Source organism: Marmota flaviventris, chromosome 18, assembly GCF_047511675.1.
Source record: "Marmota flaviventris isolate mMarFla1 chromosome 18, mMarFla1.hap1, whole genome shotgun sequence".
Classification (NCBI taxonomy): domain Eukaryota; kingdom Metazoa; phylum Chordata; class Mammalia; order Rodentia; family Sciuridae; genus Marmota; species Marmota flaviventris.
In genome coordinates this window covers 11,583,756-11,606,253 of record NC_092515.1, presented here as the reverse complement: position 1 = coordinate 11,606,253, position 22,498 = coordinate 11,583,756, and the positions used below count along the sequence as shown (strand labels likewise).

The 22,498-nt window shown below is 44.9% G+C and overlaps 1 protein-coding gene across 2 annotated transcripts; it reads right to left on the bottom strand.

Moving 5' to 3' along the window:
• Positions 1–720: 720 nt before the first annotated feature.
• On the bottom strand, positions 721–21,550 carry Ethe1 (ETHE1 persulfide dioxygenase). 2 transcript variants are annotated; one of them, XM_071604105.1, is made up of 7 exons: positions 21,441–21,550; positions 18,222–18,366; positions 17,958–18,106; positions 3,492–3,621; positions 1,624–1,713; positions 1,098–1,214; positions 721–926 (listed from the first exon to the last, which is right to left on the bottom strand). In XM_071604105.1, exons 2-7 carry the CDS (start codon positions 18,364–18,366, stop codon positions 874–876), a joined length of 684 nt encoding a protein of 227 aa, XP_071460206.1. In that variant the 5' UTR covers positions 21,441–21,550; the 3' UTR covers positions 721–873. The 2 variants fall into 2 exon arrangements, with proteins under 2 accessions (XP_071460206.1, XP_027801752.1); XM_027945951.2 differs by lacking the exon at positions 21,441–21,550 and adding an exon at positions 19,016–19,187.
• Positions 21,551–22,498: the final 948 nt, after the last annotated feature.

Genomic DNA, 22,498 nt, shown 5'->3' with positions numbered 1-22,498 from the left:
GCCCCCGCCCCACACACACTTTGCTATGGGGCGGAGGACAGAGGTTAAAGGTCTCAGCCAGACCTTTTCCTCTCTGGGCAAAAACAGAAAATAATTGGTACATGAAACCAGGTTATTAGATGTCAAGAGCTGTGCTAAACACTTTACATACGCTAATTTGGTTTCACCCTCAAAGCAGCCCAGCTCGAAGGAGGGATTACTATTTCCATTATATACTGAGGGGAAACTGAGGCTGGGGGGAGAGAAATGCATCCAAGGTCTACACATCAGCTTCATTCTTTCAACATCTATGTTCTTAACCATTATGTAAATTGTCACTCCAAGTCAGGAAGCACCTAAGAGATCATTCCAAATGATAGCAACAATAATAGCACTCCTAGGGAGTTGGCCATTCAGGCAGTGTGCCAAGCACTCATATTTATGGACTTATCAGATCTCCATGACACCCTATTATTATTATTATTTCCATTTTACAGATCAGGCAATTGAGGGCTGTAGAGGGAAAGTACCTAACTCTAGGACTCAGGACCCAACCGTGTTCTGATCCAAGGCCATGAGAGCACCTGCCAGATATGTTGGCTTCTAATCTTGTGAGTTAGAAATCTCCCGGGACCTGCATGGTGCCCAGCTCCCGCAGCCTTTCCAAGGGACTAGAACCAACTCCAAGCACATCCACTCAAAACCCAGCTGGTTCCCCCCAGAAAAGAGGTAGATGTCAGATTCATGACGAAAGGAAAAAAAATACTTTTTATTTAAGAAGTTCGAGGGGCTGATGGGGGTAGGGTGGGAGGGGACAGAGGTCTAGTGGTGACCCCTCTCCCCTCACTCCACTGAGTGCATTCTTGATGGACATAAGCACCTGACAGAAACAGGTTAGGAAGGTGGCGTCTGGACCCCGCAGCGCATGTTGGCTGGAACGGCAATGTCTGAAAAGAAACTGGATGAAACCAAGGGGCAAGGCAGAAGCCCATGTCCCTCCAAGGACCCAGGTACACTGAGCCCTTCTTAGGGAACTAGAGTTCTGGCCCTAGCCCTCCTCCCTCAGACCCAGGAGTCCACACCCCAATCCTCCTCCCACCAGGACCCAGGGTGCTCACCTATCTGCTGTGGTTTAGGCAAGTTCAGATTGTCCATGACCTTAACAAACTCCTCGCAACTGAGAGTGAGCCGAGGGTTCAGAGTCCGCTCCTCCTCCACGGTGGACACTGTGTGTCCTAGTGACCAAGGTGGGGGGTAGGGAGAGGGAAGTCAACTGGTCCAGCACTTTGGGCCACTAGGAACTACAATTCCCAGGAGGTCTTTGGGTGCCTCTCTAGCCAGGCACTAATGTGCTCTTCCCAAAATATTCTGAGATTGCTTTCCCTCCCGATACGCATTATGGGAAATGTAGTTTCACAACAGTCCTCTGCACTCCACAAGGAAGTCCCAGGAAAACCCACGCCCTGCAGAATTTTAGAAGTTGTCTAGTTTCTATATCCACACACGGCACACCCAAGCACTTAGTCTTTTTTGGCCAGAGGAATTTATGGAATGTGTGTAGTCTCTGTGCCATACAAAGAATACAGAAGCTGGCTATCCCCTCAAAAGTTAGGTAAGCCCCCACCCCCTCCAGCGAGCCCTCACCATGGTAATCATGAGCAGGGTAGACCAGACAGTTGCCTGGAAGTGTGAAGATCTTTTTGTGGACTGAGTGGTACAAGGTCTTAGCACAGCCTGGCGAAGGAAAGGTCAGAGGTCAGTGGGTGAGCAGGACAGGAGAAGCCCTAAAATATCTTCCCTCAGGAAAAGGGTGGGAGGATAATCAGAGTAGCTAAGCCATCGCCCTCATCTCCTGCCCAAACCCCTTTGTCTAGGTAGAGGCAGAGGGAAGGACATACATGAAGAAAAATGAATGGTGAGAAATTTGCCTTTATAATGTGGGATTGTAAGGGTGGGAAGAGAGATTCTGAAGCCCCCCAGGAAATGTGTCCTTAATCTGGGGACACTGAGGAAGGATTCTGGGCAAAGAAGTTGGACTAGAAGGTAATAAACCAAAGACATGAGGCCAAGCAGCATATGGAACAGTGGTTCCAACAGGAAGCTGAGCCTCGACTGGGACAGAGGCAAACCTCTCTGGAACATTCTTTTGCCTTCCATTTCAACCTAAATTCTCCCATTTTTATGTTGTGTTGGGAATGGATAAGAAGCAAATTAGGAGTCCGAGAGAGATGACCACAGACTGAAATGAAGACATAGAGAGGGAGAGGGGGCCGGGACCTGGCTTCTCGTTGCCAGTGTGTGACAGCTGCCACCATTTCTCTCACGTGGTCTTGCCTCTGCCCACAAGACAGATTACTCCTCCAATCTAGTGTCAAGCCACATTCGTGCACATGCTCAACGGGCAGCCAGATCCTGAGATCCAAAACTAAACTGTCTTCCCACAGGGAAACCCCCGAATCAAACCATCCTCTGCAGCTACACCCCGAAGCTGCAGAACCTTCTCACAGCTGAACCAGGGACCAAACAACCTCCTAGTGGCCTCTGAGCAGCTGATCTCCTGAGCACAACTCCACCCCACCACACCCACCAGCAGCTAAGGCCCTTGATGTGGTTTTCGAACACCTTCGTAAATTCTTGAATCTTCTTATTGAAACGTGACACTTCATTTCCCTCCCCTTGATCTAAGGGTCTGGATTACATATTTTGCTCCTAATAAATAGAATATTGCAAAAATTACAGAGTATAACTTCTGAGGCAAGATCAAAGAAAAAATTAGGGCTTCTCTTTCTCTCTGGTCATTTTTTTTCTGGGAGGATCTGGCTGCCATGTCATAAGGACACTCATGCAGCCCTCTGGAGCAGTCCACCAGGTGAGGAAGGGAGGCCTCTGCCAACAAGCACAGGAACTGGCAGCCATGGGAGGAAGCCACCCCAGAAGTGGGTCCCCAGACCCATCCAGCCTTCTGATGAGTACAGCCCACACCCTAAACTGCTCCTGGACTCTTGACTCTCAGAAACTTTGTGGGACAGTGAATGTTAATACTACTACTACTACTATTATTATTATTATTTTTATTATTATTTTATACTGGGGATTGAACCCAGGGGTACTTTTCCACTCTATTATATCTCCAGCTTTTATTAAAATTTTTTAAATTTTTTTATTTTGAGACAGGGTCATGCTAAATTGCCAAGGCAGACCTTGAACTTGCAATCCTCCTGTCTCAGCCTTCAGAGTGGCTAAGATTATAGAAATGTGCTACTATGCCTGTCTAATCATTGTTACATTTTGCAGTAATTTGTTTCACAGCAATAGATAACTAATGCACCCCTGGAATTAATGGTCCTCCAATAGCTAATGCCCTAAGTGGATACTCTGGCAACTAAATTCTGAATGTAAAACTGGCCCCCTAAAAATCTAAGGTCCATTCATTCATTCCTGTAGCTAATGCATAAAACCCTGGCAAATATATAACCATATTTGAATCTTGGGCTGGATAAGGAGCGGGTCACCTTGCTGGAAGTCTGTCCGCCCACATCCACGGATCAGCAGGGCATCTCCAGTGAAGGCCATGCTGAGGTCGTTCAGGACAAAGGTGACACAGCCTGGGGTGTGGCCAGGGCTGGCCCGGGTCTCCAAGGCCTGGCAGGGACAGGGTGTACAGAGACAGTCACCAACAAGCTGGCCCCAGAAGCCCCACCTGGAGCCCCACCAGAGTCATATTAGACGAAGGAAGAGATTGTAAGTCTAAAATGCTTAAAATCCGTTTAAAGTTTCTGAATGAAAATAACACCACAAAGCACAGAAAAACAAAAACTTAAAAGGAAAGCACATTTTGAATGTATTCACCATAGTGGTCAATATTTTCAATATATAAACAGCTGACAAGACAGGAGGAAAAAGATTAGCACACTACTATAAAAATGAAATACTAAACAGCCATTAAAAGTGCTGCTGCTAAAACAAAACTTAATGATGTTTCACATATACTTAACGACACAAAAAAAAGACATTTGGTGTCCAGTAAGAGCAAAGAAACAGGTTACAAAGCAACTTGTACAGTGTGATATTTGCAAAAATTTATTCATTAACTCGAAATATGTATTTTATTCTTTGGGCTCTGTATTAAACTGTGAATATGCAATTTTACATAGATAAAATCCTGATATGGGAAAGGTTCTTTTAAGCATGACTGAAATTTTAGAGGCCACAGTAAAACAAGGATAGATGTGACCACACAGTTCAACTTTTTTTTTTCTTTTTTAGTACTGGGGATTGGGCCCAGGAATACTCCATGACTAAGCTACATCCCTACCCCTTTGAAATTTTTTTTTTCCCCTTGAGATAAGGTCTTGCTAAGTTTCCCAGGTTGACCTTGAATTTACAGCCCTCCTTCTTCAGCCTCCCAAGTTGCTCAGATTAGAAGCATGTGCCACCATGTCCAGGCAACATGATGATTTAAAATAAAAAATCAAGCGGGACATGGTGGCACATGCCTGTAATCCCAGTGGCTCAAAAGGCTGAGACAGAGAATTTTGAGTTCAAAGCCAGCCACTTCAGCGAAAGCGAGGCGCTAAGCAACTCAGTGAGACCCTGTCTCTAAATAAAATACAAAACAGGGCTGGGGATGTGGCTCAGTGGTTGAGTGCTCCTGAGTTCAATCCCCAGTACCCGCCCCCCTCCCCCTGCCCCCCAAAAATCAGAGTTAAAGGACATAAAAAAAAACCCTCAGAGTCAATATTGGCAATGTATACAACAAAGTACTTTAAGGTGAAAAAAGCCACAATATATGAATAGCTCCCAAGCATCAATAAGAATTTCTAAAAGAACTGGGTTTGGTGGCACACACCTTTGACCTCAGTGGCTCAGGAGGCTGAGGCAGGAGGATCACAATTTCAAAGGCAGCCTCAGCAACTTAGCAAGGTCCTGAGAAACTTAGAGAGCTCCTGTCTCAAAATAAAAAATTTTAAAAAGGGCTGAGGATGTGGCTCTGTGATAAAGCACACCTGGGTTCAACCCTCAATACCAAAAAAACCAAACGAATAAACAACAGCAGCAAAGAACTTAGAAAGGAAAAGAAGAGGCAGTTCATGGAAGATGAAATAAATAGTAAAAGATCACCAAAAAAGACGCTCAACCTCCTCAAAAGGAAGAAATGGAGAAAGGAAAGGATTAAAATTTTAAAAACACTTATTTTCACTGACCAGAGTGACAACTATCAGAATTGCTTAAGGTGTCTGGGACGAGCCTTTTTAGTTCCTGGGGTGTGGGTACAAATCAGTGTAGTCATTTTGGAGGGAAATGAGCAGTATTTATTAACATCTCAAATATGTACCCTTTATGACATCTCAAGCCACTTCTGGGACTCTGCCATTAAGAACCCCCGACACATACATACAAAATGCCCACGTCGGGAGTCCTGTGGCCTCAATCTCCACACTCAGCTCCAGGGAAGCCAGGGTCATAGAACAAATATTACTCTAATGACCTAACATCATGATTCAATTAGTCCCCACTTATAAAATTAGTCCCCACACCCCCATCCCTCCTCCCTCTCAGTAGAGCTCCACCTCCCAAATCTCAGCCTCATCCAGGTCAGTCATCTGCTGACATCCAAGGACCCCACATGCGGACTCTGTGGCCCCCCACCAACTCACTCCACCTCTCCTTACTCCAGTTGGGTTCTGGGTGTCAATGTCCCTGGCCAACACTTTCCTAGTCTCTCTGGCAGCTTGGGTAGCCCCTGACTATTGTCTGATCAATGAGATCTCAGTAAGACTCCTGAGATGTCTAGGGAGGAACAGGCATTGCTTTTTTTTTCCTCCTGCCTCTGGCTCTAAATTCAAGGTGTGATGGCTGCAGCTGCAGCAGCCACCTTGCAACAAAAGGCACAACCCTGAGAATCCCACCAACCTAGTGCTGCTGAACTACCTTCTTCCAGATCTCCTATTGTAGGAGAAAATTAAACTCCCGCTTAGTTAAGACATGTGGTCGCTTTGTGTTTGATTTGGAGAAACAACAGGAGGCTGCAGTGAGGTGAGCAGGAGTGGAGAGCTGGAAAGGATGTTGGAGGTGACAGGCTCAGTCAGAGCCAGCAAAGTGAGAATGAGGCTACGGGAGGGGACCAGCCAGAGAGCGACTGTATCAATCGCATGTTCTCTTAAACCAGTCACAGGTTCACTTCAGCACAGTGGTGGGAAAAGGGTCTTTTTAATACAGTTCTGGGCCAATCAATGTCTCTTTAGAAAGCAAAGTTGATATTGACCCCTACCTCACACCACACACAAAAATAAATAGTCAATGGACTACAGATCTAAATATGAAAGATCAAACAACAGACTTTAGAGAAAAACATCAAATGAGTTTGTCATCTTGGAGCAGGCAAAGGAGTCTTTAGCACATAAAATATTCACTATGAGCTGGGCACAGTGACACATGCCTGTAATGCCAGTGGCTCAGGAGGCTGAGGCAAGAGGATCAAAGCCGGCCTCAGCAAAAGGCACTAAGCAACTCAGTGAGACCCTGTCTGTAAATAAAATACAAAATAGGGTTGGGGATATGGCTCAGTGGTCAAGTGCCCTTGAGTTCAACCCTTGGTTACTGCAGCCCCCTCCTCCCCAGCAAAAAAAAAAAAAAAAACTGCATTCATTACAGAGCCTGAATGGATATGTTGAACTACAATAAAATTAAAATGTCTTTTTGTTTAAATGCACCATGAAGACAGTAGGAGGGGGAGAAGCTATCTACAAACAAATATTCAACAAAGTTATTGGATCTATAATATATAAAGATAACCTTCAAATCAATAAGGTATACTATCTAATAGAAAAACATAGTAAAGAATTGAAAAAGAAATTGCAAAATTGGACATCCAAATGGTAGGAACACATGAAAAGGTGCTCCACTTCATCTGTCATCAGGGAAATAAAAGTGAAACCACCACAGGATATCACCACACCACACCAGAAAGGCTGCGGTGAAAAAGATCGATGTGGAAAAATGGAAACTGGTACATCAGGGTGGGAAACATGAAAAACCTACACGTCCCTGGGCTCACCTCTTGGCACACGGTTGTTCCTATGTGTCTTGTTTGCAGCAGGACTATTTACAATGCCCAAAACTGAGAACCAACTGCGAGCCCATCGACAAGAATGGATAGATAAGTTGGGGTGTATGCACACACTCGAAGGAGCAAACTGATGCCACAGGACAACATGGTCCCAGGCCACGTCTACCAGAAGTGGGCGAGACACAGAGAGGGTCCGATCCAGTGGAGTGGAAGGGAGCAGGAGGGCTGGCGTGGAGAGCGGGGGAGAAGCGGGAGATGGCCCGGAGCCCGTGGCACAGAGAACAAACATTGCTTTGCGAAGCTGCGGCTCAGTTCTGAACCAAGGTGTAAAATATTTGCCTCTTGGAGAGGGCACAGGGACGGGGGTGAAAAGCAGTCCCAGACTGCTGGAGGTTTCCAGAGAAAAAGCAAGAGCTGATGAGGAGAGGGGGTGGGTAGCAGAGTGGCAGAGCACTTGCCCATCAGGGGTGAGGCCCGGTTCCATTCCCAGCACCACAGCAAAGACAGAGGTGGAGGGGCAGAGAGAGAGGGGTGCAGAGAGAAGGGGACGAGGATAAAGACACACACACATGGACCTGGGTGGCAGGGATGTGCTAGGAGGGTGTCAGGAGACCAGGCTCTGGGTCCTGCACATGAAAGCCTTCTCATTGGCATCAGCCTCGGAGGCTAACCTGCCTCCTCTTCCTTCTTGCTGGGCTCTCTTACCTGGTTGCTAAATTCCCAAGCAGAATAAGCCCAGTGTTACAGTCTGGATCTGGAACGTCCCCCAAAGACTCATGTGTTAAATAAAGGCTTGGTCTCCAGCTCAGGGGCTGCTAAAAATTGGAGTAACTTTTAGTAGGTGGAGCCTAGAGGGAGGAGGTTAGGTCATTGGGGGCGTGGCCTTGAAGAGGATACGGCCCGGCCCGCTGGCCACTACTGGCCACTACGATGTGCAGCCTCACCACAGGGCCACCAGATCACAAACTGGAACCTATAAAACTATGAGTCAAAATAAACTTTTCCTCCTTACGTTTATCTTAAGTATGTTGTCACAGTGAAGGAAAGCTGACTTACATGCCCAGAGAAATCATATGAAGGCAAACTGCAATTAAACTTCTAAAAGAAAAAAAAAAACAAAAAATAATCTTGAAACCAGGTCATACACAGGGCAGCTGATTTCCAGAGTTAATACCTGCACAAGTGGCTCTTGGTATCAAAATCAGGCTGGTTTCATAAAAGAAACTGGGAAGGTTTTCTTCTTTCTTTATGCACTGAAATGTTTTAATTACTTCTGGAGTTATTGATGTGGTGGGTTCACTTATGGACCTGGTGATTTCTTTTCATTTTCTCTCCTTATTTACATTTTTTAAAAGGTACTCCAGAGAAAACATCCCTACAATCAGATGACAAGCATTTCTAACACACCCAAGTTTCCTTGTGATCCTTTCCAATCCATGCTTCCAATCCTTCCTCTACCCCTATCCCCAGTCAACTTCTGACTTTCTTTCTGTTATTACAGATTAGTTTGCATATTCTAGAATGTTATATAAATAGAATCAAACAGTTTAAAAAAAAAAAAAAGCACTCTCTGCAGCCAGATGGCAAGGATTCTAATCTTAGCTCTATTACTAGCTGTGTGACCTTGGACAAGTTATCCACTACTCTGGGCCTGTCTGCTTGACTGTAAAATGGGAATAATAACTGTACCCAGCTCATAGGACTGTTATAAAGGGTAAGCTACTTTGTATGTAAAGTGCTTGGAAAAATTCTCAGTACACAATTGTTATTATAATAAAAATATGAATAATAAATAAGAATGTTTTAAAATTGGGAAAACAATTGATCTAGTAGAATCACAAAGGCTCCTGGTTTCAAATTCTGGCTCAGCCCCTTCCTTACTGTGTGATTTTCAGGCAAACTGCTTTCTTCTCTGAGCTTCCTTATCTGTGAAATGGGGAAAATAATTCTGAACTCACTTCACTGTTATGAATGTTCAATGAGGTTCATTTATCAGAAGAGGGACGACAGAGGCCCGAGGGCTGGATGCAGCCTACAGAATTGTGTTTGGACAGGTCGGTGGTTATTAGGAGACCGCATTTGTTGTCTAACCTTCAAAAGTAGGAGATATGGATCTATTCCCAGCTTCACTCTTAGAATCAAACAGAAGACTACAGCTTGGCTTTACTCCTACATGGAAACAACCAATGTGAACCATGCAGTGGGCGTCCCCATAAGTAGGGAATGCACCTGAAAACGAGTCACAGATGGGACCGCTCCCTGCTCCTGGTGCCAGATGTCAGCTGCTATTTATTACCCACTGTGTGCTTGGTTCACCCAGAACACAGGGTTAGAAGGGAAGTCAAACATGTCAATCAGACAATTTTTAGTAGCATGTCACAACAAGAACATGGAGGGAGAACATATTTCTCTGTGGAAATAAACCACAACAGAGTCAAGAGCAAATGTTTTTGCCTGGAACTGACTACAAGCAGGCTCTGCTCTACCCACTCTCCACGGGTACCTGTATTGGGCCCATGTTCCAGATGGGGCAAACTGAAGCCCAGAAAGGTAAAACGTGAGCTCCAGGTCACACAGCAGGAAGTGGCAGAACGCTCAGTTTGCCCACCTGGCCTCTGTGGGCATTAAAGTGTGTGACTTTCATATGGCAGGCCAAATTTAGAGTTGCCAATTTTTTTTTCTGGATTATTAGTAAGGAAAGGACCAAGGAGGGTGTGAGTAAGAGAGCCAGGTGGGGCCCTGGCCTTCCAGAGACTCTGAGGAGGGAAGATGGGGATTGGGTTGGGGCAGGCAAGAGGGACCTTTGAGAGAAGAAACCCAGCAATCAACCCACAGCAAGACCATCTGTTTAACCCTTCCCTCGGGACATAGGAGCTGAAAACCTTGGTGGCCAACAGCAATGCCCTTGAAGTCAATCTGTCCAAGTTCAAGTCCTAGTTGCCCTCCATCCAAATGAGGAGGACCCTGAATGCACTTAACCTTCAAAATTCCTCCTCCCCCAAATGGGGAGAGGGCACAATATCTGATTCCAAAAATATCTGGAGATAAATACTGTGAGAATTCACCAGTGGAAGCTGGTGAGAAGCAAACACTTGATTTTTTGTCACTAATTGTTAAAATGATGACTATTAACCAATAAGAAATATCCACTATCTTCGTCAATTTGTAGAAAAGGGAAGTTTTAGAAGACAAAGGACACCACAAGGTGTCCTAGACATATCAAGACCCTTTATAAGACAACAGGTCAGGAAGCTTCAAGAGTCAATGTCATAGCGAGGAGTGGTGGCACACACCTGTCAACCCTGTGGCTTGGGAGGCTGAGGCAGGAGAATTTAGAGTTCAAAGCCAGCCTCAGCAACTTAGCAAGCCCTAAGAAACTCAGTGAGACCCTGTCTCCAAATAAAATATTAAAAAAGGCTGGGAATGTGGCTCAGTGGTTAAGTGTCCCTTGACTCAATCCTCAGTACCAAAAAAAAAAAAAAAGAGTTAATGTCATGAAGAACAAAGTATATGGAACTATTCTAGATGAAGACTCAGCAGCCATGATAAACTAGTGCTGTGCAGGAACCTCCACTGGGTCCAGGTTCCTAAAAACAGCTGCAAAAATTATTCTTGGAGCAACCCAAGAAATTTGAATGTGGGCTCAATATTTACTGATGAGATGAATTACTGTACATTTTGGTACTTTGACAAAGGTTTTGTAAAAGAGTGGTTCTCGAAGTGTATTTGAAGGAACCCTGAGGTTCCTTCCACAAGGTCAAAAAGGTTTTTATAACATTTTAAAGTCTTTTGCTGTTGGGAGTGATGGTACACATCTGTAATCCTGGTGACTTGGGAGGCTAAGGCAGGAGGATCCAAAGTTCAATGACAGCTTTAGCAACTGAGTGAGGGCTGTCTCAAAATAGAGAATAAAAAGGGTTGGGGATGTGGCTCAGAGGTAAAATGCCCCTGGGTTCAGTCCCCAGTACTGAGGGGGGGCAAATGTCTTCTGCTTTTTACCCCTTGCATTCTCCCACGAGTATTAGTGAACTTTCCAGAAGTTTCATGATCCTTGATAATGTCATTGCTTTGATAGCTAATGGAGCGTGTGCTTGTATATTATTGTTTTAAAACAATGTCTCAGGCCTGAGGATGTAGTTAAGTAGTATAGCACTTACCTAGCATGCAGCACATCCTGAGTTCCATCGCTAAAAATGAAGTCTCAATTTGAATATCTAATACAGTAAATATTGATAGAACCACATAAACTAAACAGCAGGGAATGGTGGTGCACACCTGTAATCTCAGCAACTCAGGAGCTGAGGCAGGAGGAGTGTAAGGTTGAGACCAGCCTGGGCAACTTAGCCTAGAACTTAGCAAGACCGTATCTCAAAATAAAAAATAAAAAGGGCTGGGGATGTAGCTCAGCAATAAAGCACCTTGGTTCAATCCCCGGAATCCAAAAAAAAAAAAAAAAAAAAAAAAAAGAAAGAAAGAAAAAGAGCATTTTAGGGTCTTCTTTAGTTTTTAAGAGAGTCCAGAGATCAAAAGATTTGAGAAAGTGGGACTGGAGTTGTGGCTCAGTGGTAGAGCGCTTGCCTAGCATGTGTGAGGCACTGGGTTCCATTCTCAGCACCACATAAAAATACATAAATAAAATAAAGGTATTGTGTTCATCTGTAACTAAAAAAAAAAAAAAAAAAAGATTTGAGAGTCTGAGAACGGGTGAGAAAGGAGAACACTGTTAGAAGATTTTAGGGGTGAAATATCTGCAATTCATTTTATTTTCCCTCTGTGTTGGGAATGGAACCCAGGGCTTTGGACCCAGGCAAGCACTCTACTACTGTGCTATACCCGGAGCCCCTGCAATTTACTTTTGAATGTTGGGGGTAGGGGAAGTGGGAAGCATAGAGAAATAAAGCAACTGTGATAAATCGTCCCCAACTGGGGAACTTATGGGTACTCTGTGAGAGTGTTAAAATTGTTCTCTCTGGGCTAGAGACATAGCTTGAGCACTTGCCTACCAAGGGGTAAGGGTTCCATCCCCCTTCCATATAAGGGGGGGGGAGCACTATTATCTCGGTTGCATGTAGATTTTGGAAATAAAAAGTTGCAAGTGGGGTCAACTAAGATCTTGACTGAAGGCAGCCTCAGCTGCTCCTGAAACTTGTTGAGTGATTTCCCGGACTGCAGGATATTCCAGCTGGGCCCAGCTGACGGCAGCACCTAACCCCGCATTCTTTCAACAATCTCATTCTTCTCCTCCATGACGCATCACCACACCTTTCTTACAGCAGCTAAATCTTCTGAAACCACCCGCCATCAGTCAAACACAATACGGATGGGGCAAGGCCGTGCACATCCCATCGCAGCCTTGCAGTTCCCGCAGCCTACACTGCCCCCTGGTGGCGAGCAAACTCTCGGCCTCCTTTCCATTTAGCCCTCGTGTTTATTCTTCCACTATTCAAAAGTAATCACTGTTCCTATGAGAGCTAAGCTCTAAAACACAAAGTCTCATTTTCATCACCACTAAATACTCTGGATCTCCATCAGCTAAATCCTATTCCTTTATTTTGGGAAATAAAAAATTATTTGCTCTGTTTAGAGACAGTGGGCTAACATCTCCAATTTGGTGATGCATCAAAAATAAATATGAGCTGGGGAGCAGCTCAGGGGTAGAGCCCTTGCCTAGCATGCATGAGACCCTAGCTTCCATGCCCAGCACTGCGAAAGAAAAATTTTTTTAAAAAAGGATAATTGTACACAGAGTTAATGTATTTTTTCCAACTTTTCTGTGTGCTTAAATTTTTTTCATTAGAAAACATCAGTGCGAAAAAGACTTGCTTCATGTTTCAAATATTTAATTCCAAATAAGAGGAATTACCCTGGCCAGCTTGGCATTATTCTTTCAAAATTTTTCCATGTGGGTCACACAAGAATCACTGAAGGAGCTTTTAAAAACGTACTGATTCCCCGTGCCATCCCCAGGCAATTAAAGAATCTCTAAATCAGGGCCTGAAGAATCATATTTTGAGCAGCACTCCTCTATAAATCAACAAGGTTAACTTTCTCCCATCCAAGTACTAACCAGGCACCTAATTTGCCACCTGCTGTGGGAGCTACAATGTTCAACTGTCACTGCTTATTAAAAAAAAAAAATCATTCCACAATGAAACCATTCAAATTTGGTCCATCTTTGGTATAAACTGTACTAGTTCAAAAAACTGCTTAGCATAAGGCTGTGATATGGTTTTTGCTGTATTTTGCACTTTGTTTGTTTACACAGGGGAACAGAATATGGGTCAAAGTCATAAAAGAATTGCCACTTAAAAAATATGTATGAGCTGTTGATGTAGCTCAGTGGTCGAGCACTTGCCTAGTATACCTGAAGCCCTAAGTTCAATGTGCAGCAACACACACACACACACACACACACACATACACACAGTGCCTACAGTCTCAGCTACTGGAAAGGCTGAAACAAGAAGGATCTCTTCGGTTCAGGAATTTGAGACCAGGCAAGGCAAAGATAGCAAGCCCCTGTCAAATACGAAACAAAACAAAAATCTAACTATTTGGCAATTTCTACTAAAGTCAAACATATTTTATCTCTATGACACAGAAAATTCAACTTCTTGAAATTTAGGGCAATATCCAATAAGAGATTTGTATAAAAATATTCATAACAGTTACACTGGCACATACCTGTAGTCCCAGCAATTCAGGAGAATCACAATTCAAGGCCAACCTCTGCAATAAGCTTAGACCCTGCCCCATAATAAAAAAAGGGCTGGGGATATAACTAAGTGATAAAGCATCCTTGTGTTCAATCCCTAGTACTGCCAAAAAGAAAAAAGAAAAAAAAAACACGAAAACTTCATAGCAGCATTTTTCATAGTAGCCAAAAACTGAGATGGATCATTAAAAAAAGAATGTGTAAACAAACTGTGGTGTAGTCACACAATGATACACTTTACCTCAGGAGTCAGCAAACTATGGTGGGGTGGACCAAACTAAGCCTGCCACCTGTTTTTGTAAAGCCTGAAAGTGGAGAATGGTTTTTACATTTTTACGTGAAAAATATAATTATTATTATTATTTTAAAAAATATTTTTAGTTGTTGATAGATTTTTATTTATTTATATGTGGTGCTGAGAATCCAACCCAGTGCCTCACACATGCCAGGCCAGGCAAGTGTGCTACCGCTAAGCCCCAGCCCCAGCTTATTTTTTGACACATGAAAGTTATCTGAAATTTAAATTCAAGAGGCCATAAATAAAGTTATACTGGAACACCGCCATGCTTATTAATTTATGCACACTGTAAAATGAGAGCCAAGTGGTGGCAACAGAGACCCTGAGGCCTGTAAAATTGAAAATAGTTATGATCTGGTCCCTTACAGAAAAGTTTGCCAACCCTTGCTATGAAGCAAGAGAAGAAAAGAATTGCAATAGCAGAAGCACCATGTAGAGTGTAAAGAGCCGGACATAGGAATGCACACACGTGTGTAATTAATAATTAATTCTTCTTCCTTTTTTTTTTTTTTTGCAGTACTGGGGATCGAACCCAAAGGCACTTTACCATGGAGCCACATCCTCAGCCCTTTTTCTTTTTATTTTGAGATAGGGTCTAAGTTGCCCAGGCTGAACTTGAACTTGTGATCCTCCTGCCTTGGCCTCGAAGCATCTGGTATTACAGGTGTGCACCACCTGTGTGCCGACTTGTAATTCTTCTTTAGAAAGTCCAGAACAGGTGGAACTAACTGTGTATCCATAAGTCCCAAGAATGATTCCTTGATAGATGCGTCATGACCAGGAAGAGGGACAAGGAAGCCTTTGGGGTGACGGGCATGTTCTGAATCTCCACATGGATGGTGGGTACACAAGTGTAAACATATGTACGCACGCACCCAGCTGCACGTGTGTAGTCTGTGCACTTCTCACCTTATCATAGGTTTGTTATAGACTTGATTTTTAAAGTAGGAGCAGGAAAAATAAGAGGTATAAAAAAATAAACCCATCTCTTGTGAATTTGGTGTCACATACCTTTATATACAAACAGAGATGGGATAAATTGTGATATTAAGAATTGTAATGCAAAAAAATTATGAATGTAATGCACTCCTCTATTGTGATGTATGTAAGAAATAATAAAAATAAATAAATAAATAAATAGACCCATCTCCAAAGATTGATAAAGATCTCAGATCAAAGCCAAACCAACGCTAAACAACCATAAACACAGATAATAACAAGTGCTGGTAAGGCTGTGAAGGAGTTGGAACTTTCATATCCTGCTGGTGGGTCTGTAAAGTAGTGTGGCCACTCTAGAAAAGTACGGAAGTTCCTCAAACTATTAAACGTAAAATTATTATGTGACTCAGCAATTCCACTCCTAGGCATAAACTCCAGAGAAATAAAAACACGTGTCAGGTTGGGGTTGTGGCTCAGTGGTAGAGCACTTGCCTAGCATGTGTGAGGCACTGGGTTCGATTCTCAACCACATATCAATCAATCAATAAAATAATGGTTCATTAACATCTAAAAAATATTTTTAAAAAACACATGTCAATACACATGTACACGTGAATGTTCCCAGCAGCATTATTCATAATAGCCAGAAAGTGGAAAGAGCTCAAATGTCTACCAAATGATTAATGCATAAATAAGTTGAGGCGTAACCATCCATGTAATGGGATGTTGTTCAACGATATAGAGAATGAAGTACTGAAACATGCTATGACAAGGGTGAATCCTGAAAAGACTGTGCTGTTGAGGGAAAGAAGTCAGTAAAAATGATCACATTGTATGCCTCCATTTCTATGAAATATGCAGAATGGGAAAACTCATAGAGACAGAAAGTATATTACAAATTGAGGTGGCGCAAACCTGTAACCCCAGCAACTTGGGAGGCTGAGACAGAAGGATCTCAAATTGAAGGCCAGCCTCAGCAACTTAATAAGACCCTGTCTCAAATATTAAAATTAAAAACGGTTGGAGAGGGCTGGGGTTGTAGCTCAGTGGTAGAGTGCTTGCCTCACACACATGAGGCCCTGGATTCGATCCCCAGCACCACAGAAAAATAAATAAAAACAACGATATTGTGTCCATCTACAACTAAAATTTTTTTAAAAAAAGGGCTGGGAGTGTGGCTCAGTGGTAAAGCACCTCTGGATTCAATCTCCAGTACCATTAAAAAAAAAAAAAGTAAGCCAGGCACAGTGGTACACGCCTGTAATCCCAGCAACTCAGGAGGCTGAGGCAGGAGGATTGCAAATTCAAAGCTGGCCTCAGCAACTTAGCAAGGCTCTAAGCAACCTAAGAAGACCCTGTCTCGAAAAACATTTTTTAAAAGGGCAGGGGGGATGTGGCTCAGTGGGAAAGCACCCCTAGGTTCAATCACTGATACCAAAAAAATTTTTTTAAAGTTGCCTAAGGCTGAGGAAGGGAAGAGGGAAGCTAGGGCTGATGGCTCAGGGTATGGGGTTTCTTTTTTAGAGAAATGAAAATAATTTAAAATTGCAGGGATGGATATACAACTCTGAATACATTACAAGTCACTGAACTGTGTACTTTAAAAGGATGCACTGTAGGGTCTGTGGATTATATCAATAAGGCCGCTAAAGATAAAATAAACACTGAAATTAAATGTACCACAGCTAAACCCTTCCACACTTGCTCACTGAAAGCAGGACTCACCTTGACACAAACCCTAATCATTCCTAATCCTTCAGAGGCTCTGCTCAAATCCAAGAAATGCTTATTAGCACCTGAGTATTACGTGCCACCCACATAAGTGTACAAAGTCTTTTTTTACCTACTTCCCAAAACAGGCTTGAAATAAAGAGTGTGTGGCCAGGTGCAATAGTACACACCTGTAATCCCAGTGGCTCAGGAGGACTGTGAGTTCAGAGGCAGCCTCAGCAACTTAGCAAGGCCCTAAGCAACTTAGCAAGACCCTGTCTCTCAAAAAAAAAGGGCTGGGGATGTTGCTCAGTGGTTAAGTGGGCCCTGGGTTCCCAATACTGACCCCCCACCCCTAAATAAACAAGAGTCTGTGACCTCTGCAGTTAAACCCTCTGATCCCATGCACAGTCCTCATTTCTACTAAACACTCTTGATAAATAAACTGTTCCCATTATTTAGCAAAACCTTCTGACCTGGAGGCTGAGACCTTACCCTGTAACCTGGCATTTTGTCAACCAAACTCTCTACATCTTTAGCAACTCTGATTAGGGAAAAAAAAAAAAAAAAAGCCCTGTCAGCTGTTTCCTCTCCTCTGAGCAACCCCCTCCACTCCTCCATATTGCCCTGGATTGCAATTCTGGCCGGAAACCTGCTGATTCTACCTGTGGCAAGAAAGAGAAGGAGGTGGGGACCTTCTGACCATTCCTGGGTGAGGCAACAGCTGGGGCTAGGGTGAGGCTACCACAGTGCCACATTTAAAGGAGGCACCCACTCTTAGGGGCCAGCCCTGCATTTATAGCACCCTGCAAGTGAGCACCACCTTAAATATTACTCCCTAGAGCCTCACCCTAGCCCTGGCGCTGTGCAAGGGGATGCTCCTTCCTCCAACAGTGGCTCAGAAGACTGGGCTGGGTCTCCTGGCCCTGGCCTCAGAATTTCAACTACCAATCAATTTTATGGAGACACAGGGCCAACAGAACTGCCCCAAAGCCTTAGGAAACTCCATAAATGTTGTTGACTTAAGGGACTTGGCCGGAGACACACCCACCTTGAACCTCCTTCCCCAATGCCCTACCTGTTTATAGTGGCCTCCTCCCAGAGATGTGAGTTCAGGGGTCAGGAAACCAGGTCCTAAGGTCCCTCCTCCTGAGGACTCAGCAGCTCAGGGCTCCAGTACCCTCTTCCCTTAAGTTCAAGGAGACCAGACTATCACCCTCTTCTCGGGGACCCAGAATCCAACTTACAAAGCGTCCAAAGCGGATAGAATCGCCATCCTCAATGTGAAGGTCAGCATGGGCCCCACTAAGGCGGGAGATGACAGACTGGCAGCCAGGAAGTAGAGACCGGAGCACCCCTGAGCCTGTAATGTGGTCTGCGTGGCAGTGGGTATTCACTGGGAGACAGGAGGACAAGATTAGGGCCAAGCCCCCAACCCTCCTCCCTGAGACCCAGGGGTCCAGGCCCCAGCACCTCCTCCCTCCACCCACGAGTTGGGTCTCCAGACTAACCAGCGTACAGCAGCCGCAGCCCCAGCTCCTTGACCAACTGGGCATCCCGGGGTGCTGTCTCCAGGACCGGATCGATCAGAATGGCCTCCCGGGACTCTCTGTCACCCAGTAGGTACGTATAGGTGCAGCTTTTCGGCTCAAACATCTGGGGGTGAGGTTGGGGGACACAGGTGAGAATGCCCATCTGCGACTCCCATCCCCCAGAGCCAGGAGTCCAGACCACACATCCTCTTCCTGAGATTCTGAAGCAGAAACCCCAGTCCCTCTTTCTCCTGGAGTCGGGAATCCGGGTATCCGGATCCCCACCTTCCTCTACCAGAACTAAGTCATTCCAAGTTTCTTTCTTTCTTTTTCTTTTTTTCCTTTCAAAAGTAGACAGAGGTTCATAAAAAAAAGAAAAAAAAAAAAAAAAAAAAAAAAAGATACACAGTCGGAGGAGGATGGGAACAACCCTAAGAGAGAGAAGGCTTTAGGTTAAAGCAAGGGATACGCATTCAAGGGAAACCGCGGGCCATCCGGAGGGGGAGAGCGCCAGGAATTCCAACCAACACCCCAAACCAGGGTTCCCAGCACTCTATCTTGTAACGGACCCAGGAGTTCGGCCCCAAGCCCACGGTCCCCCATATCGCTCCTCCGGACACTGCATTCCAGCCCCCAGCTCCACCTGTTGTGTGCAACGTACAGGCATGGGACCCCCCACCCCCAGATCTCTTCCTCCTAAAAACATCCACGAGTCTCTCCCCTCCCGCTGCCTACGGCCCAGTAACCCGCTTCCTGGTCCAGCCACCTCGCACCTGCCGCAGGAGGACGGGGGCTCCAGACCCGCTGTGCTGGCTCAGCTGCCGCCCAGCAACCCTTAGGGCCGCCGCTGCCATCGCGCCCCAGACCAGGGTCCACGCTGAGCCCAGGCAAAGCACCCGCCACAGCCTGACGCTCCAGGGCTGACCCTGAGAGCTGGGCGGGCGGGGGGCGGGGCGGGGCGGGGTGAGGCGGGGCCTGCCTTAAAGGGGCCGCGGGCGCCAGCGCGGAGGGAGGGCGGGGCGTGCAGCTGCAGACCTGGGGGACAGCAGGGATGTGTCAGAGACCCAGGAAGACAACGAGCCGCCCTGGGGCACTCATATCTGGAAAAACAGAACAGAGACACTCGCGAGACGCTCAGAATCCTGGCATAGAGAGAGAGAGAGACAGGCAGAGAGGTAGAAACTCAAGAGACCCCCAGTCACTCACAGCCACAGGCCATTTTAGAGGAAAAGCCCGTGGTGGAAGAGTCATTATGAGAAAAAAAAGATGCTCTGTTCAAGGTCACTAGTGTTTTGAGGGACTGTTGGGTGGGTGCCTAGTTACCAGAACAATACTAACCCTCTTAAGTTTCATCCAAAATTTCTTGAAGCAGTTTATCAGAAATGTTTTCTTTCTTCCCAAGAAGAAATATTTTATGTATGTGTTTGCACATGCATATATACATATTTGTACATGTATGTATGCTTACATATAATAAATAAATATGCATAAATTACATGTAATACATATAAAAGTTTGCAAGATATAATTTTGCATTATATTTTGCAAACTCAGGCTGAAGATCTTTTTGTCTTATTTGTCTTCTGATGGGGTGTGAAACTGTAAAACAGCTTTTGTTCATTCACATCAAAGACCCAGAGGCAAGAAACTGCCCTGTCTAAAGCCATGGACTGTCAGAAGTTTTGTTCTTCGGAATCATATCAATAGTGTGAATAAGACCCTCCTAGGCTAGAGCTACATAACTCAGTGGTAGGGCACTTGCCTAGAACACACAAGGCCCCAGGGTTCCATCCTCAGAACAAAAAGTAAATAAATAAAGAAGTTAAAAAAACCAAAAAACAAAAAACTCAACCACTCCATTCTTGTCTTCTGGAGGATCCAAAAAACTGCCAAAGAAGCAGTCTGACTGCTAGCCCAAGTGCAGAGAGCTTTTGAGGTGAGTTTCAGGCAGCAACAGTCCACTTTTATGCCCCCCATTTTAAAAAATATTTTTATTAGTTATAGATAGGCACAATGCCTTTATTTTATTTATTTTTTATGTGGTGCTGAAAATAGAACCCAGTGCCTCACACATTCTAGGCAAGTGCTCTGCCACTGAGCCACAACCCCAGTACTCCCCCACTCCTTTTTAATACTGAGATTGAACCCAGGGGCACTTTACCCCTGAACTACTATGCCAGCACTTTTTTATTTTAATATTTTTTAGTCGTCAATGGGCCTTTATTTTATTTATTTATATGTGGTGCTGAGAATCGAACCCGGTGCCTTACACATGCCAGGCAAGCGCTCTACCACTGAGCCCAACCCCAACCCAAGCACTTTTAATTTTTATTTTGAGACTGGATCTTGCTAAGTTGCCCAGGCCAGCCTCAAACTTACTATCCTCCTGCCAAACTGCTGGGATTATGGGATGTGACAAGGCACTGAAATCCACCTTGGTCTTAACTCTGAAGTTTCCAAGGAACAGGCTCTGGAAGGAATCCTCAGAGCAGGACCCACTTTAACCCCTTTCCACATGATCTGCTTTGCCTTAAGCCTAAACTCTGCCTCACTTAAATTTTAAACAAATGTCACCTTTTCCCAGACCCTCTGTTAGTGCTAGCCCTCTCTCTGTGTGTTTGGGGAGCTGGCCAGGACTTCCTTTATGGTCCTCCCTCCTAAGCTACAGCAAGTCAATAAAACCCAATTTTGCCAAACTCCCCGAGTATCTCTGGTGGCCTTCATCAGAGGTAAGACTCATAGAGCCCCTCAAGGGCAAGGGAGAGGCTCAGACACCAAAGATGGAGACCTGAAGAGCCATTCAGAGACACAGGGAGGGTTGAAATGGATGTCCTACAAAGAAACAGAGTCACAAAGGTGCAGTTGCAGATTCTAGAAGATTGTGGGAGGAAGTCACCAGGAGAAATGGGTGGAGAGAAACGCTCCGAGCCAAGGGAACTTGGCTCATTTATTCCAGGCATGAATTCTAGGCTTGCCACCTGGGCAAAACTGGGACCCAGAGGTGAGTCCCCAGTCAGGATGGTGAGACACAGAGGGGGGGGGCATAAGGAAGTGCAGCAATTGGAGGAGCTCAGGGCAGGGAGGAGCCAGGGGAAAAAAGAACCTTCAGGCACTCTTCACTGGGAGAGCTCCCCAAATAAGACCTGCTCCTCCTGGGGCTCATTCCTAATGTTTTGACAGAATTTCTAGGTTGATTACCTGACCCTTGAAGAACCTCTGGGGTTTCTGTAGGCTCAGCTGTGAGATGTCCTAAAAGTTAGAAACCTTGGCTTCAACCTTCTCAGATCTGAGATCCTGGGCTGAAAATTGTTCTTTCTCTGCATTTCAGCTTTCTCATCTGTAAAGTGAAGTTGAAAATATTTCCTCCCTTCTTTATGAAGGTCCAGTTAGTTCCCACGTGTAGAGTCTGGAAGACACCTGAACAGAACAGGACCTCGGTGGAAGCTGGCCAGCATTACTTCATCTTTGTCCTTCACTCCTTCCTCTCCTGGCCACCTCCACCCAGTTCATCTCCAGGCCCTGTTAAGTAAACCTCTCCAGTCAGGCCTCCTTTCCATCCTCATGCCCTCTAACCCCATCAAGAGGCAGCAAAGCATCAGGGTGAATTGTTTGGACTCCAGGGCCAGGCTGTAGGGATTGAAATTCTGGTTGTTACTTCCTGCTGGGACCTGGCTGTGTGACCTTGGGCATGTGACCTTGCACTCCATGCCTTATTTCCCTCTTCTGACGAGAACAATAGTAGCACCTCCTCTTAATAAATTGCTGTGGATATTAAATAAATTAATGTACATAAAGACAATTTCCAGTATATAATAAGTTAATAAGTGCTCAATAAATGCTAGTAGTTAATACTGTGATGACTAGGTAACAGTGGCCTCCCTGGTTTTCTGGCTTCCACTTACCTCTTTACATTTAATTTTCCATGCAGCAATCAGAGCGAGCATTTAAAATGTCAATGAAAAAGAGTCACAGCAAATAATGCAATGTGTGGGCCTTGTTTAATTCTGATTCAAACAAACTAAGTGTGATAAAAAGATGTTTATGGGATATGGTGTCTGGCACTGAGCTTTAGAATCATCTAGGAGGAGTGGTTGTGGTCATTTAAACAACATTGGTCACAGTGAGTGATTGCAGTCGGGCTGAGTGGCACATGCCTGTAATCCCAGAGAGTGGCGACTTGGGAGGCTGAGGCAAAAAGATTTCAAGTTCAAAGCCAGCCTCAGCAAAAGTGAGGTGCTAAGCCACTCCATGAGACC

Coding starts and splice junctions, on each gene's coding strand:
- Ethe1 (XM_027945951.2), bottom strand. CDS start 19,096: ATGGCAGCGGCGGCCCTAAGGGTTGCTGGGCGGCAGCTGAGCCAGCAC. Junction 18,367..19,015: donor CCCCCGTCCTCCTGCGGCAG/GTGCGAGGTGGC, acceptor CCTCACCCCCAG/ATGTTTGAGCCGAAAAGCTG. Junction 1,215..1,623: donor CCCTGCTCATGATTACCATG/GTGAGGGCTCGC, acceptor CTTGGTCACTAG/GACACACAGTGTCCACCGTG.